This window comes from Triturus cristatus, chromosome 10 (genome assembly GCF_964204655.1).
Source record: "Triturus cristatus chromosome 10, aTriCri1.1, whole genome shotgun sequence".
NCBI classification, from domain to species: domain Eukaryota; kingdom Metazoa; phylum Chordata; class Amphibia; order Caudata; family Salamandridae; genus Triturus; species Triturus cristatus.
Genome location: NC_140593.1, coordinates 186,698,107 through 186,716,368, shown reverse-complemented (window position 1 = coordinate 186,716,368; position 18,262 = coordinate 186,698,107). Strand labels below are relative to the sequence as shown.

At 40.1% G+C, this 18,262-nt stretch overlaps 1 protein-coding gene across 4 annotated transcripts in view; it reads left to right on the top strand.

Annotated features, from left to right (window-relative positions):
- The window catches only part of VWDE (von Willebrand factor D and EGF domains), a 384,361-nt gene extending 366,311 nt beyond the window's left edge, over positions 1–18,050 (top strand). For all 4 annotated transcript variants that reach the window (XM_085630788.1, XM_085630785.1, XM_085630787.1 and 1 more), the window contains 5 exons: positions 2,780–2,875; positions 2,967–3,062; positions 12,302–12,397; positions 12,548–12,651; positions 15,507–18,050. In XM_085630788.1, coding sequence (XP_085486914.1) covers positions 2,780–2,875; positions 2,967–3,062; positions 12,302–12,397; positions 12,548–12,651; positions 15,507–15,527 — 413 coding nt within the window. In that variant the 3' untranslated portion in view covers positions 15,528–18,050. The remainder of the gene's footprint in view (positions 1–2,779; positions 2,876–2,966; positions 3,063–12,301; positions 12,398–12,547; positions 12,652–15,506) is intronic.
- Positions 18,051–18,262: the final 212 nt, after the last annotated feature.

Sequence of the window (18,262 nt, the reverse complement as noted above, 5' to 3'; positions counted from 1 at the left end):
CCATGTAGAGGAATGAGGCAGAAGTATGATTTCCTCTATAGGCTTATGGAGCACTGAGATGACTTGCAATATCCTTATCATGTATGGCCAGGGGGAGTTTATTCCTAATAATACATGGTCACCCCATCACCCTTAACCACTTAATTCCTTGGTGCGCAGCTCTTTCATGTAAAAGAGAGAGCATGAAAATAGAAACTGCAGTGCAAAATTGCTGTTAGATATTTGTTGCAAAAGTTATTAGAACCAGTTTAATACAAGTCAGATTCTTTTTAAAATAAAAAAGGTGCAAAGGTGAAGTAGCTCTTAATTTGGTGAAACATGCAAAATCATTCTAGCTTTCTATAATTACCTAAAGAGTGCAAAAAATTAACATGTTGCCATAAATATTTTCTTTCGGCTTGCCAATGTACATCTAGAAACACTGAGCAGAACAAAGTATAACAATATTTTGTTTAGCTATGCTCAGTGACATGGCATGCCTTTTCCCCACAGCTGCTGGCTCTAGCAGCAAGCATTGTGACAACAGCACTCGACTGTAATCCTGTGTGACAGGAATGGCAGAAGGAGAAGTAGTGGGCACTTTTAAGTGCTCATGTCAGTTTGGTCGGCCAAACAGACATGCGTACTTAGGTTTCTCCAAACCAGCTGTGTTGCACAGTCTGGTTGGAAAAACGCCACAGGCTCCCAGGCACTGTCTAAGCAGCAAACCAGGCTGCTCAGACCAATCCCAACAGTTTTCTCATGCTAGGTTTAGTATTCCCAGCTTCGGAGGGAGAAGCGATTGGATTAGCGTCTGGGAGCCTGACCAGTGTGCTGACAGACTTGAAGATCGGGAGAGAGGTGCAATTTTAATCATTTTAATTATGTCTTCCATTTTGATTGCTTTCCTCCCCACTGCCCCACCACTAAACAATGAGAGCAGCAGCCACTGTTGCATCCGTAGAACATCATTCGTAGTTGAGGCAGGTTAGGAAGACCCACGTATTCACAACCTTCTCAGTTCTGCGTCATTCACGATCCTTCAGTGGAAAAGGTTGCACTGTAGAAATAAATTGCGACACAACATAACAATTATCACGCAGACTTGAACTGTGGGACACACGACTTGCACGCGATCTAAATTTGAAGTGACTGATGCAACAGTGGTTGGTTCTCGTCTGTGGTGCTGGTACATCTGACCATTTTGCTAGCACTGCTAGACATGAATCATAAGGATAAATTGGACAAAAGCATATCTAGTCCCCCTATGGTAAATGCCTGCCAATTAGGAAGGGCGTTAACAGTTTGCTCGACCTTCATATGGTGAGGCATGTTCTGATTACATGCTATTAACTGGCAATTAATATTGTTCACATTAAGACATTGAGGACCATGTCCTTCGACAGGACAATATTTACACGCGAGGTTTAGCACATTTTCAGCTCCTCTCTCTTTAAAGACAAATGTTTTCATGGAAAGAATGAACAGCTTTGCCCTAGATGTTGGTAAAACTAAATCACCTAATTTCAGAAACCATACAGGTTCATTAAATAATTAATAATATGCATTGTATGATATTAACCACATTTTGTGATTTCAGCAACTAGTAGCCGTTGTAGTCTGTATGACTGTTTAATCATTGCTTTATGACTTTGACTGTTTTACTGTTTGTATTTTATTCAAGAAATGAGTTACAGAAGCAAGATGTGTGCGAAAAGCTGAAGACTGCTGTGTTTTTATCAAACAACTGTAACTTATTCTTGTAGTATTCCAGGCTTACTCCTGTATTTCTTGCAATAAACTAGGAGTATGTCAGGCACTCCTAGAACTCAACAGTGAGCCATAAGTACTACGAGAGTAAGTCACAACAAATGCAAGGTGGAGCAGTGTGTGTGTTCATATATATATGTGTGTGTGGGGGGAGTGGTTCAAATGGTGCTGCGTGCCATATTTACAAAATAACGGATAATATAGTAATAGCAACAGACTGAAAGTCCAAGCCGTCCACTAACCAATCAGCTGACAAACCCATCTGAAAAGATCACACTTTTTGCCCCTCCCCCTTTGCGGCCCTGCAGCCTGCCACATAGTCCTTTTTTCCACCTCACCCATTGATATTAATTCACACAGACTCTTACAAAATGATGTTTCAGGGTTGACACTGTCTAACTGCAAGTCTCTCAGAAGCCTCCAATTTGCTCTTGAGGGGCTAGGGAATGGGGAAGGAGAGGGAACTGTTGAACATAAACAAAGGGTTTTACTGACTGTTCCTGGAAGCATCGGGTGGGGCAAAGGTCAAGCTAGTGATAGAAGCTGCTGCCTATAGCAAAGCTTAATCGACATCCACTTATTCTATTTGTGATTTCCACAATTCCTCCCCTTCATAATTGCTACCCTGTTTCCTAACCATATACCTCTCTTCCTAATCCCTCTACTTAGTTCCCTAACCTCAAGGCCACATTTAACTTCTACCCCCTATCAGTGTCACCCTCTTCCACTTTATTAAAAGCCTGGTCTACTCCCAATTCTCCACCTCTACTGGTATCCTCCTTGTAAAACTCTCTCTTAGCAGTGCGGGTGTTCTTCAGTCTTTGCTATATACATTATGTACCGACAGAAAGGCGTGCTCTATTGGAGGCCAGTAGAATACATAACATAAACCATAACCTGCACACTTCTAAATCACACATTCAGATGTTTATTGTTATCCAACACAATGATACTCATTCTCCTGACCTCAGCAGGATCAGCCTCACATTGGCCTCTCTATCATCGACCTATTCTTTGTTTTCTCCTGCAGCTGTTTGCAACCCTCCCTGCAAGAATGGAGGTCACTGCATGAGGAATAACGTCTGCACCTGTCCCGAAGGCTACAATGGGAAAAGGTGTCAAAAAAGTAAGATTCTGCAAACCTTTACAAAAGTCGTGGTTTTCAAGATGTCCCAGCTGGAGTTATGGTAATCTCACTGGTGCTGTGTTCTCCTAAGGTGTCTGCGATCCAATGTGCATGAACGGCGGCCGGTGTGTGGGGCCCAACGTGTGTTCGTGTCCTTCAGGGTGGAAAGGAAAAAGATGCAACACACGTAAGTCTTGTATTGTTCAAAAGTTACCATTTTTGGAACATTTCCTAAAATAATAGTTCTGTTTGAATTCGCATATACGTGCTATATGTGCGTCAAGCATAAAGAACCAGCTGCTTTTTGTGAGTCAAATTAAGCATTTAGCAAAAGCGTTCTAACCATTTATCACGTCAGGAATCATTTAGAGACGAATACATCAAGTGCTGCACTTGCTAGTAGCGGCTTCTGAAAGTGACTGATTGAACCACCCACTGAGGCCCTAGACATGCAGGGTGGTGAGAAAAGTGCACATTTCTACACAGATGTTAGTTTTTTAATGTCCCCGTCAAGGTTAAACATGAACACACACACACACACACACACACACACGCACGGGGCCATGGATTGCCCAATTACTGAGTTAGACGTTGCGTAGCAAAACTAATTGCAAACATAATTGCAAACATTACTCGATGACAAATGACTTTGAAATGTGATAACCTAGCAGCTAACTTTAACTTTCTGCATTTGTTTTATATATTTATTTTCACAGATAGATCAGAGCCGGAGAAATTCTTATAATTACTGGAAATGTGAATTGTTTTTAGGTCGAAGCCTACCAGACAGCGCAACGGTCTGGTTTGCTAACGACATCTTCTGGACATTTGGAAAACTTACCTGAGAATGCATTCTTCCCACTGCTTGCCATTGGCTTTGTGGTTCATAACTCGTATTAGCTTGCTTTCTATTTGCTGGCTTTATTTGTTTTAGGCTGCCCAAGTTGAGTTGCCCAATCCCTACTTACTGTATTCTTCTGTATTCTTCCTCCAGTACTGGATTTCTGTACAACAGGTCTCATTCTTATCTTGTCACGTTTGCTGTGCGTTCAGAGACAGTGGTCAGATTTCAGGCTCTGGTCCACAGAGCTTGGCATTTACTTTTATTTCTCTGACTTCAAACTGAGAGGATTTATGAATCATGGTGGCTAATGGAGGTGTGCTTGAGAAAGGCTGTACAATGTTATTTTTTTTCCCCCTGCACCCAACAAATTGTGTATGTCTATAAAAGAACTGTGCCGATATTTCAGAGGATATCAGAATTAGAAAAGGACAATGGAGGCTAATTTTTTGGTAATTCTAAAGTGTGATGGTAACAAATATTTTAATGCAATCAAACAAATCAATACACTGTGATGACATTTCCACACATTGCAGTTTGTGTGCTATATACTTTTATCAGTAAAACTGTATGTCTGTGCAAATGTAATGGTCATTTCAATTGAAGATGTGTTGTCTGTAATGGTAATAGGCCATCACACCATGTATACTCCACTTTACCCCACTCTACTCGGCACCACTCCACACCACTGCGCTCTTCGCTGCACCACTCCACAAAATGCCACTCCGCACATCACTGCACTCTACTCTGCACCATTGTACTCTGCGACACTGTACTCTCCAACACTGGACTCTCTGCCACTGCACTCTATGCCACTGCATCCTACTCTGCACCACTCAACTTTATCCCACTCTATGCCATTACACTCTACGCGACTACACTCTACGTCAATCCAATCTATTCTGCACCACATTTCACACCCCTGCCCACTACACCACTTTACTCCATGCACTCTATCCTGCACCACTCCACTCTATTATGAAACAATCTAGTGTATGCCACTGCATCCCAGTTTGCATCATTGCACTATACGCCAATGCATTCTACACGACTTTACTCAAACCCAATGCACTCTACGCGAATCTACTCTGCACCACTGTACTTCCCGCCACTTCACCCTCGGCCCCTGTATTCCACTCTATGATGCAACACTCCACGATACTCCACTCTGACGCTCTTCTCCCTTAACCTCTGCCCCACTCTGACACTCTACAACGCACCACAACACTCTAATCATTTTATGCCACTCTACCACACTTCTCCACACTACAACGCTCTAAGCAACTCTCTCCATGACACTCCATTCCACTTTACTCCACTTTATTCTACAACACAAAAATCCACTCTACTCCACTCCACACCACTTCCCTCTGACACTTTATGCCACATAACTCTTGTCTATGCCACTTGATTATGCAACTCTCTAAGCCATTCATCTTTTCTATACTACTCCATTCTATGCCACTCCACTCTACAACAATCTAGTCATCTCTATGACACTCTTCTCTACAACACTCTACTCTATTCTACACAACACCATCTATGCCACTCAATTCCACTCTGCTCTGTCACTCCACTCTACACCACTCCACAAAATTCTATGCCACTCCACTCTACGACACTCTACTCCACTATGACACTTTTCTCCACTCTATGCCCTTCCACTCTGCGACACTCTACTCCATTATGACACTTTTCTCCACTCTATGCCCTTCCACTCTGCGACACTCTACTTCCTCTGTGATACTCCAATCGACTGCCCATCACTCAACTCTACTCTACACCACTCTATAACACTCCACTCTACTCTCTGACACTCCATTTTGCACCACTCTCCTTTACCACACTAACTTTTAATCATGCTGAACAGCAGCTACGCTGGTGTACAACATGGCTAAAACATATGGGCTGTTTCATAAGCGAGACCTAGTGGCATTGCCAATGCTTGCTTTCTGGTGTAGTTTTAACAATGCTTGGAAACCTTTTCTTGAGGTACTGGAGCAGTCTCTTTCTGCTAGTCATTAACAGGCATTTAAAAGGGCAGCTATAATGAGTATTTACACAAAAATAAGGTGCTTGCAACTTCTGGGGCTACGATACAACCCTAAACGTTTTCAAGGTGCTTACTTTGCTTAAGGCAAGGGGTTTAAATAGAATTGAACACTATGGCTAGTGTTATTCCTTGGGTCAGTTTCCATGAATCTTCGGCTACATGGGAGTTGTCTGAATCACTCTAGTGTTTGTAATCAAAATCTGGTCAATCGGCAAGGTAAAAGAATACAATGTAGCTAACTTGGTATGAGACATGGCCCTCAGCTAAAGTGGCATTTGGCTACAAAGCGGACAACTCAGTTGCCTGAAGGCCCGGCATCTGATGTTCCATTGCAAGAATTAAAATTCCCTTGTCCTTAAAACTCATCACATAAATAATGAAGGTCCCACCTAAGAAAATAGATGATTAATTAGAGCGCCAGGAGTGTCAGTGTAGTGTTTTACTTGTTTACCATAGGTCTAGTAGTCTACATGGAGACATAGTTCAGGAAAAGACCAAATAACAACTCAAGCAGTTTCCCAGCCTTTGCAACGTGGCAAATATAACACGGTCTAAGTGCCAATTGTGAAACCACCGAAAGTTAACAAATCATAGGGGTCAGTCTTTCAAAGAGGGATGTCTGCTGTTAGCTTTGCCAGATGGTGGGGGGGTATCCATTGGACTGTATGCACTAGCCATATCCAAAGGTCACCAGGCCCAACTGGGAACAGGTCTTTAATGATGGGTTGTAATCATGATGTTACATGATGATGTCCAAGGAGCCATAAAGGCTTGTATGATAGTTAAAAAAGTTCTTTCATTTTGTCTACTGGACCCTGCCAAATGATGAAGAGGGTAGACTTTTATACTCTTTTCAACTGGAAAGATGCGCATTTGGGAACACAAAGGAAGGGTTAACACAAATAATGTCAGAAAAGTGTCTCAGCAGATCCGCGACCCATAAAATGAGGTTTAATTTTTCCCATTACTCTATTCATGTGGTATGCAAGGACCTCATGGCAACTGTGTGGCACCTTCCATTGAGGTACCTCCAAAAGTCACCGATCATTAGTAGGTTTTTGTGGTAGTAAGAAATCGGCTACTAAGCAGTGCAGCATATCTTCTATTCTACCACATCGACAAGAGTAGCAAGGCATTTTTAGAGAATAAGACTTGGCCCTATTCCTTCGGAAAGACTACAACAATAAAGTTCTACCATTTGCAAACATCACTAGGTGCAAAGTTCCCCTGGAAATCCAGTGAAGCTTGGGAAACGTAGTGAGCCAGTCTAGGGCAGTTAATGTTACAACAGAAGACAGGTAATGATCCTTCAGTGGCCATGTCAGGGGGAATCCATTGGTGGCCACAGCAAGTAAGTGGCTGAGTATTGGCATCAGTGGATGAGCAACTGGCTTTGCCTCGCAGTCAATGTCCAGTCTGAGGCAGACGGTCGGTTTAGCAGGAGGGTCTCTAAATGTGTATCAAAGTCAAGGGCTTAATAGTGGTGGGATTGGGGTTAGTTGGACTGTTGGCTCATGGGATTTACCAGAGGATTAGGTGTTTAAAAATATCAATCAGTGGTTGACTAAGCGAGTCACTGAGCCATTAGATTGAATTAGACAATGGAAAGAGGTTTTCGGTGGTTGATCTTGTGCAGTCAAATGCTGAGAATGAGTAGCCAAACATGGGTGGGATAAGTGAGTGAAAGCCTCTGCACTAATATTGGTGAGTGGCTTTTGGCTAGAAAGATAGGTAGGGAGCCATTGGCTTTGCAGGGGTTGTCCTTGGTAGGGCAACTGGATGATATAGGGAGCAAGTGGCCTATGAGGGCTTCAGTAAGTTTTTAATAGAGAAACATTTAAGAAAACAAAGTCAGTGGCTCAAAATATAAGTAGATGAGCACCAGAAGCAAGTCACACATTAAACAGGCAAGTCAGCATATTAGTATTTAAAGTCTGTAGCAGGACAGGGATATTAAGGTACTATAGAGGAAATCAGTTTAGGAGTTGGGGGCTTAGCAGTTGGACTAGGATTTTCAGTGGCTAGTCATGTTGAAATTAGTGTCAGAAAGGGGATGGTCATTGCTGTGTAACAAATTATGAGTGGTTGACAATGTACAGTAGGTAGAGGAACAAAGTTGATCTGATTCAGCACATGAAGTCAGTGATTAGTCTGGTTGTTTTAGAGACTCGGTTGGGAGAGGCACCAGTTAAGAACTTGAAGGCCACTTTAGCTAGGAGAGTCAGTGGCTGCTGGCAGCATTCCATGGCCTGGTGCTGATTTGCAATTACTGAAGTGGGAAGATCAGGTTTTTGGTAAGGAGAGCTCGTGGCTGGGCAAGACATATAAATTCAAGCTGTGCAAATGGAATTAGTCGCCAAACAGCTGACATCACTGGATAATATGCAGGTTGATTGGAAGGTGCTATTGGAGGAGCAGGTAGGTCAGAATTCATGTTTTTTAAAAGAGGAAAATGCGCAGAGGGAGCTGAGGGACTAATAAGACCTAGTGCTATTAAAGTCACTAATTGATCCTGTGGGAGAGCAGGAGCAATAAAGAAATTGGCAGAATATTTTAAAAAGGACTGGACCAGTGACATTGATGTGTCATTCAAAATATTGTATTATCCATGGTTTCAGCTATGAATCATTCTCTTCCTGTATTGCTGTGGATCTCTGGGGCTGGCTGTTGTGCAGAACTGCAACTAGCAGAAGGACAGCTGTTCAGAAGGGCAGCTGTTCAGGTCTGAGTAGAATTGAAAACAAGATAGAGATAGATACATGTTGGAAGAAAGGGTACTTTGTCTCAATAGAGAACCTCCTTGCCAAACTCACTGTCTGCCCATCTGACTTAGATATGGGCTGACCGTCAGGTTTACACACTCTGATTAGAATTTACTCTGTAGGTTTCAAGTTTACTCTGATGAGCCAAAGGAGTAAAAGCCATCAAGGGTAAGCCATCTGATTGTACCCCCTATTTAGAGTGGGTGGTTGGATAGCTTACATTTTTTGTATCGGCTGTCACCACTAGGAATATCTTGGTGTTGAGGGTCAGGAAAATGAAGAATAATGACCCCTATGCCATGGGAGAAAACTTCTATGTTGTGTGGGTCATGAGTTTTTTTTATTTTTCAAAAACAAAATCCCGGTTTGGGAGAAAAATCTTTGGAAAAGTTTGGCGTCTGGCTATCATGCCTGATGCAGCCGTCCGTCAAACGTTTCTTACATTCACAGGAATTGCCATGATGGCGGTTCCTGCCACGGTATAAAAAAAGTATGCTGCAGTGATATTTTAAGGATTTTGAGGGCCCTAGGCAAAATGTATTTTGGGGTCCCTTTTCGGTATAGCTTTGAGTTTATGATACAGTATCAGTTATTGCACGCCGCCTTTGGCCAGGTCAGTGACAATGCAAAGGCACACTCGTCCAAATTCTACATGTGTTTACATCTAATATTTGTGATAATGTTTTTTTTCAACATAGCAGCAGCTCACTAATATTTCTGCACATAATCTCAATGACATATGAACATGTGAGGTGTTGTTTTGATCTACAGATTTTTTTTTATGGATGTTGCATGACACATAAATAACCGTGGGCCGAGCTGGCGGAGCGGCACTATGTGGAGGTCCATGGAGTTGGGGACAAACTCCATGGAGCTCTGCTCCACCACCCAACTCTACCCCCATATTAAAAATGAATTAAAAGTACAATAAGGAGTAAAAAAAAAAGACTTACCTTCACTGCGGCATCCCTGGGCTGCCGTCCTCCTCTTCCTCGCATCTCCGGGTGATCTGCAAATACGCGCGCTCCCTCACATGCACATTTCTCGCATGGAATGCGCATTCATGGGTGCGCGCGCATGTGCAGATCAACTGGACATGCAAGGAAGAGGAGGACGGCAGCCCAGGGATGCCGCAGTGAAGGTAAGTCTTTTTCCTTTCCTCCTTAATGTGATTTTAATTCATTTTTAGTAGGGGGTGGAGGCGGGCGGCAGGGCAACTCCGCTCTGTCACGGAGTGTGCGCAGTTTTGCCTACTCCGCTTTGTCTACTCCGCGTTCTCAGTGGAACGCGGAGTAGGCAAAACTCCGCACACTCCATGAGCGGAGTTCTCCGCCCACTCTTACACATAAACACATTTGTCTGCAAGATGTCTGTAATAGACTCTCACACATTAACCAGATTACAAATAAATTAAAGGAAAACGGTATTTGAAACAATCTGTTTTAGAATTATTGATGGTCATCAGGGCAAGACTCTCTGCAGAACAGAGATGGCAATATAGGAGGGCCTCCTGAAAGGCTGGGGCCCTGGGCCAGAGCCCTCTTTGTCCATGCCACGTCACTGCTCCACGGTCCTGGCAGACATCTCTGAATATGGAGAACAGACAAAATGCAGGGATATAAAGCCATAGTCTACCTTTTTGCCTACTGCCAAACTATGTATCAGGCCTTTGCTTAAGGTACCAGCATGAGAAAGAGAACCCACTGGGCAGCACCCTCCCATAACATTGCACTGAAACAAATATTTTAACGATCTTGGTATTTGTGAATTTATATATTAAAGCGTACATTGTAATAAATGAACAAATATAATGCAGAAAAGGGGCATCCAAATGAAAAATATGAGGATTATAGCAATACCGAATTTTTTCTCGACGGTGTGGCCATTCTGATTTATAGGAAACCTTAACATTTTATAACTAAATGTGTTAACGTTGTAGTTAAGGGGTCCGTTATATTGTGTTTTTTATGTTATGCTATGTTGTGTTGTTTTATGCTATTGTGTTATGTTATGAGATTCGTACAGCAGTGCATTGTCGTTAGTATTTGGTGGGTATTGATTAGGGATCGAACTAAACAAGTTGAGGGCCATTAATGTGTTTGTATTTGGATTTAAGAAAAACATGAGGTAGGCCTGCACTAAAGCACCTTATTTCACCTGCTCTTCAGTGGAACAGATGATTGAGACCATGTTTAAAAGGTCTTGTGGTTATAGCACTGACTTCACATAGTCTTTGTTGTCCCAGTTCAACAACACCTCACTTATCTAGGTAGTTTTGATTGCTTCCTTGTACATCCCTTCTTCATTAAGAGCTCTCTGTAGCCAGCAGACTAGCTTAGAGACGTCTGCACAGTACTGATATATGTTGTGATCTGCTGGTCACAAGAACAATTCCTGGAATTGTTAACTCAGCCTTTTCTCCTTCTGAGGTTCATAAACTGAGTGTCATTACACCTGATATTTATTTGCATAGAACGGGCAAAACAATGGCGTGGAGCGTTGTATAAATAACATTGTGCTAACTATGTGTGTTAGCATTTATGAATTATGCTATTTTCACAAGGATTTATTTTGTTTTTGTGTGAAGTTAAAATGCTAGTGAGGTATGCGCTTGCTATTTAAATCTGTTAAGTAGGATATGCAAGTTACAGCATCATGCCCCACTCTAGCATATTCATCCATTCATACTTCCAAGGCTGCTGAAACACATAGCAATTTCTTGTGGACGATAATATTAAATCAAATGTTCCAAGCCAACCGTATTTTTTGTAACCCAGCTTTATTGATTTACCTGGTTCTAAATGTCGTAAGTATTGATATGGCAGATATTATACGGTCATCAAAGTATACAGGAATACATTAGTAAAGAGAGACAATAAAGCATAACACTCTTAAACTTGTAACACACAATAGTGAGCCTGAGCATGCAGCATGAGTTCTGCGAGTATGTTGTAGCAGAGTCTGTGGCAGAGCACTTGGTCGAACCTGAGGCAGGATTGCTACCGGGAAGGGGCACAAGCCATGTTGAAGGGCTTGTTAAGTGAGTATTGTACCGTGGTGGTGTGATGGGGTTTAAGGACTGTGGTGGCCTGGTTTAATTCCTAGCAGCACTTAGGAATGTGAGGAGCAGATAATCGCTTGTGGATGCAATGGACACTGTCGGCAACCCTGTACCTCCCAGGAGCGGCCCGTGCAGGTAAGAGTGGTGAGGCTGGGTGGGGCACGGGGGAGTTGACAGACTAATACGAGGTAAAATTAAATAAAAAAAAAAAGACAACTTATATTGCGCTTGCCGCATCGCCGACTTGGCGATGCGGCAAGTGCAAGGTAAGTGGTTTTCTTTTTTAAAATGTAACTTTACCTAGTCATCATCTGTTGCCCCCCCACCCCACACCCCCTGCTCTTACCTGTACGGGGCGCTCCTGGTACCTCCTCTCTTCACTCAGACTCAGACTCTGCCACAGCCCAGTGAACAATCTTATTGTGCCTCATGTTCCATGCAGACCGTCTATGATGACAAAGTATGATTCTAATAATAGTAGTAGTAGTGTTAATAGCTTTATATTTATTGAATCATTAGTAGTAACCGTATTATTGTAATTAGTTATATTACATTAGGATACGGTGTAGTGATGAATGAGTATCGTTCAAACTTTCTCAAATACGTAAATTTTTCAAAGACTTATGTTTTGCTCTTGTCTCTCATCTTTACCTCACCACATACATTTGTCCAAGTAATTATAATGTATTTGTTCTTGCCCCTTTTCCAGCTATCTGTCTTCAGAAATGCAAGAATAGTGGGGAGTGCATTGGGCCGGACCAGTGCCATTGTCCTCCGGACTGGGAAGGAATGCAGTGCCAAACTCGTAAGCATATCATGAGCTGTTCCTTAGAATGTGCGATGACCGATGTTCCTAGAAATATGCAAAACTTACTGTCTCATAGAATGTGTAATATTGTCATAAGGTATGTTTGTTTTTAATTCTCACATGTTTTATACGGTCCATGCTTTACAGCCTTATGCAACCTAAAATGTCTTTATGGCGGGAAATGTGTGCTGCCTAACGTGTGCTCGTGTCGCCCCGGATATACAGGAGCAGTCTGCAATAAGAAGTTGCAGGTAATTAGCATTTGCAACAAAAATGTGGATAATTTATATATTTTTTCGTATATATGAACATATGTATATGTAAATAAATGGTTTATGGAGGGAACCATATCTGAGGAATTTCAGGGGTATTATAGATTTATTCCGCGACCACAATGGCTTTTTAATAAAAGTGAAACGTCCCCCAGTGACAGTTGTCAGAACGGAAGAGGTTGACGGGAAAAAGGACCTATGCAAAACTTGAAGAAAAACCAACAGAAGGACTCTATATTCAAGATTTATTCTATTTACACCTTAAAAAAAATAAGTATGTAAAACGTAGTTCCAAGAAAAGGCATTCTATGAATTTGTTTATGCCTAAGGTAAATTCTGTTGATCATGAAAATTTAAATTACGCATTTTAGGTGGAATGATCTCTCAGAAATGCCATTCTATGAACTTGGTTTTCTATGAAACCACATTCCTGGGTGTCTGTATTCCAGTTTTAACTGATTTTAAATAGGTCCAAAACCTGCCTATTAACTAGGAAGTACCAAAATCTGACCTCTAGAGAGAAGCATTGCTTGTCTTCCGGATATTTTCCCTGTTGCTTTATCACAAGGTAAATGTAGAACAAATACTTCCCCATCCCCTTTTTCAGGAAAAAGAATAGGTAGGAAATTGCAACCACTTATTACCTAACACCTGCACTAGTTTGGTTCAACCTCAAAAGACATAAATAAATACAAAATAATTGCTGTGGACATGTGGCCTGTAATTGTATCTTAGTTGCGTGTAAATGGAAATTTCACTGAATTCTAACTATAGTTTCATTTGTAACGACAATTTTGCTAAGTCACTTCCAATTGGGTTGAGTTGTTAAATTATTTAGTTGATTCCTAAGATACGCATTAAGATGCAGGTGAGTTAATCCTGCCTGGGCCGATCATAGTGACGAAGATTAAAGGGACTGTCGGTTATGTTCCTACTCACATGAATCATGGTTGCATTTGCTATGCTGTTGAACTTCTCTTGACCGCCAGCGGAGAATATTAATCAGACAAGTATGCATGGCCCAGGGGTTCAAAAGTGCCTGGAAGCATCTTCTATCGTTTTTTAAGCACTCTGCTCCCTGGGTACTGGCAAGATCTGCAACATGTGTTAACATACTCAGGCAGCTGCTTACTTTACCTGCTGTGACCGTCTATTTGGAAGGACAAAAATGAACAGCAACACATGCAGCTGAAGCAGTGCTGAACGAGCTCTACCTGGAGAAGCTGTACTGAGGCATCGTCGCCCTGATTAGCTACCACTTGTGCTGTTTATTGTGCAATTTTGCAACAGTTCTGTAATGAACTGACTGCTCATCTCTTACAACTCACAGCATTATGCAGAAAACATTTTAGAAAATGTTAACAAATAGTTTCTTTTAGCACTTAACCATTCTGTAATGTATTGACTTCTCACTTCTAGTCACACATTCCTTTTTGCAAAAAACGACTTGGAGGATTTTAACAGATAGTTGTTTTTATCTTGATTGTAATGGTTTTTATTAACTAAACAATACATTTTACAGTGCAGGTGAGTTTGAAATGGGCAGAGTAGGATTAATCTAAATAAAGACCAGCACATTCATCAAAGAAATCTGTACACTTTTATTAAAAATGTCTGATCATTTTACAGAGCAGCAGCCCTTGCTGGAAGGCAGGGTCACAGTGCACCGCCAGATGTTAACCATTTCCCTGGAAGGGAAAAAAACAGTGGTCTGGAAGGCGGTCAAGTCCACATGAACACAAAACACTTAAAATTTAAACTTTGTGCTTAATTAATAACACAAAAAACATGCTGTGTAGAATGGCGTATATAATGTGTGCATTTGTATGGATCAAGCCTGCTCTTTGTCTAGCACCCATGCACGTTAGTCTGTACGTGATCTACTGTGGTGGAGCAAAGGTAACTCCTGCATCTTGCCAATTATATTTTTTAACACAAGAATCTGTTTTAAGCAAACATTAACATCAATATTTCTGGAATACAAAGCACACAAGCTCAAATATACCTAAACATGGAGACATCATACAATTGAACTCAACACTCTTATGAACTTATTAGTTTGCTGCCAGTGACTTCTTGCTTCACCAATAAGTCTGCACATGTTTTTTAATGTTCACTTGCAAGGTATGAAGCGCACCCAATCTTGGTGATGGCAAGCTGTAGAACGTAGCTGAGATAAAGCAATGGGTGTACTGTTGCTGTGATATGTGCACACAGCACAATTATCGGTGGATGCAAGTAATAACCCACTGAGCTTTCTGAAATAAAATCGAACAACAAACTAAAAGAAATCTGTGAATGTATTTTGTAAACACTGTTTGAAATCCGCTTCTGTCAAATTTTGTTGCTGTTCAAAATTGCGTACCCACTAATCATTAATTTTAGGAAGTTGAAAAAACACTGGAAAATACCACTGAAGTGGTAAAAATATATACACTGAAAAACCTAACCATATACAATCAATTTATCTTTATATACCCCATTTTTGGTTTCTCAAGACCACAATACTATTAAGAGGTTGGTCGACTGCTAAAGTGCTGAATGTACACTTCAGTTTGGAGATTACAGAGGTACAAAAGAGGTTGCATCTCACACTTTTCAAACATGTAGTAAGTAGGGGGCAGCGTTAGGTTGATCTGAAGTTTTTCCAAAGCCTTTGTCATGTCTCTTTTCTTTGACACAGCGGGGCACTCATAATATTCTGTATGTGAGTTGAAAAGAGTCCTTGAAAATACATATGCTCTGCTTATTTGTAATTTAAATTTTATGAGCTCAAGGACAGTGCTTTATATTAAACTTTCTATAGAAGTAAAATATGCTTTCTCTTGTTTTAGGTGCACAGTCAACGTGGTTGAATGAGAGTGGTTATGTGGCCAAGACTGCAGAAGTGAAACACCAATGTAAATGGAACTTGCCCATGTTTGAAAAGGGGTTCCATTCAGAACTGAGCATGAAAACCTGCTATATACACCAGAGGCTAGTTCATGGAGCATGTCCTAAAGATAGTAACAATTAGTCAAACTATGTCTAATATTTGAAGCACTGATGGTCAATTGCTTGCTTAACTCAGACATGAAGAATTCAGTGTACTATCATCCGCTCGAATCACTACCTCAGACTCTGAACACATGTCGGCAATGCTAACAAAGTGCACTTTTGTGTTTATTGCAATGGGTTTTCTCGCTATTGTACCTTTAATTGTGAATACAAAACAGTTATCTTATTTAAACAGTGATATAGGCATGTGTTGTCCTTCAGCACATAATCTGTAATCTCTCAACTCTTTTGAGTTTATTTGTAAATCATTCGTGTTTTACTAAGTGGAACTATGATGAAACGTATGTGTTTACAACCCTGATGGACATAATATTAGACATTCGCTTTTAACAGATTAAATATAAATATTTATTTCTTTCAAAATACAATTATTCAAACGAAATATTTTCTTTAAGGGAAATAAGTCAAATGAAATAAAATCATAGACATTCTTAAAACAGATTTATACTTCTACCAGCATTTCTGGCTGTGTACTATACAGTATATTTCTTCTTCTTAATCATGTGTCTTCCACCATTTTAAAACTGGCCTGTGATTTTGTTGAAAACTGTTACATCAAACTAAATAGAATCTTTTCACCAGAATATTTTTCAAACCAAATGTGTATATAAATAACTGAATTACAAACAGGATCCTCAGTGTTTGTGATACTCTCTTTATAACTTTTTATATTGGAGCACATTATATATATATATATATATATATAGATTAAACATTTTATAAAAACAAAATAATCTCAGATGTTCTACACTTGCCTTATTATAAAATGTGTACACGAGGAAAACATCTCCAAATGAAATTTTCTAGATTTTCAAAAGTTAATTTCATAGTGAAAACAGAACAGAAATATAATATAACTCTTTAATCTGTGACAAGGTTTGTTTGCATTTTGAAATGTCTTGAGGAATATCATTAGTTAAGAGCATGACGCATCACATTTCATGCTAAAGACGGTGGTTACTTGAAAATGGGGATCTTTGGTACTGTTTTGAAATCTTCACTAACTTCATCTATCATTCATCGACACTTAAGTGTATGGCGGTGCATTCTTGTACAACAATCAAACTGTATAAGTTATTGCAAGGGGAGACTCCATCTCATCAGAATTCATGTACTGGAATTTCTCTCTTCCTGAAATCACCTAGCTCAAATAAATGAAAGAGGCAAGAAGCCATATGCTGTTTAGGTGAAAGCCCATAACACTTATTTGCAAAGGCTTAGTGCAATAATAGTTCCTCATACCAAAGAAACACAATTATTTGAAATATTAGTGCTGTGATTGGGTAAGACATTGTTTTGTTTAACACACCAATGATACACTGCAATATCACTTCAATGTCTGAAAACCTTGGTGTAGTGAGTACTATTTACATTTTCTTCTTAAGCCATATTCTTTAGAAATGAATGTTTAATTGTTGAGACAAAGATAAACATGTATTGAGACCATGAAGTGTTACTAAGGGGCTAACAGCATCTTTTAAAAAATAAATTTTCAATATAAAATGAGAAATCTTTGAGGTCTGTTCTGCATCCTATTTTAGTTTATAAAATCAAACTAACTGGAATAACAAAATGCTTCTAAAACATGAACAACGCAAGTCTATGACGAATATTGCCATGTGGTAAGGACTAGATAAAAGAGAATATTCATGAGGATTGCAAGTACTTTTTTCTTTGTGTACACCTTTTTAGAATAAGGATATGCTACCAGTAGTAGAAGAAAACTGTTGAATAGAAAGCTGACATAACTTTTCCTAGTGTATATCTTATTTCAGTTTGATTTGAGAATGGTCAAAATGTAATGCATCTGTAAAAATATAAAGACATGAATTGCTGGACATATACATTAAATGTTTTACCGTTCCTAAAGTTCAGATACAAAAAAAAAATAGTTTGCAATACCCGAATTGGTGATTACGGTAACGTTGCCTTTTGTTTCCAGTAAGCACTGTTCGCAGGATATGCCCCAAAATTGTCTGTCTTGTCTGGTCTCTAACTTTTAAGACCCTGTATATATCCAAGCCTTAATGGTAAAAAGGCATACATATTAGTTAAATGGAATGTTTTTCTAAATTTGAACATTTTGATAAATTGGGAATTATATAAACCAATCAACCGCATATGTAGAATTTTGACAAACTATGGGGATTCCAGACATATGCCTGGGTGTAAATACTACATACAACTAACCGTATGTATTTGTGTACATAGGCTGTTATTAATTTTATGTTAATGTTCATTGTGGTATTCGGATATCATTTCTGTGTACAGTGAATCAAACCATGAACATTAAAATAAACACATTTTTGGTAATAAAAAAATGTATTTTGTTCTACTCTTCCTCAGTTTCTGCACTCCTTGTTCTGTATCAATTTGTGTTGAAATATTTTCTACCAAGCTGCTCCTCTCTCATTGCCACCTTGGAGTCAAAACTATTCCTCAATGGGGGTCTCCCTTTCCGTCTTCTTGCAGGGTGCTAAATTATTTGTGTTATGGCATATACTTCAATGTTTCACAGAGGACAGTTTAGGAG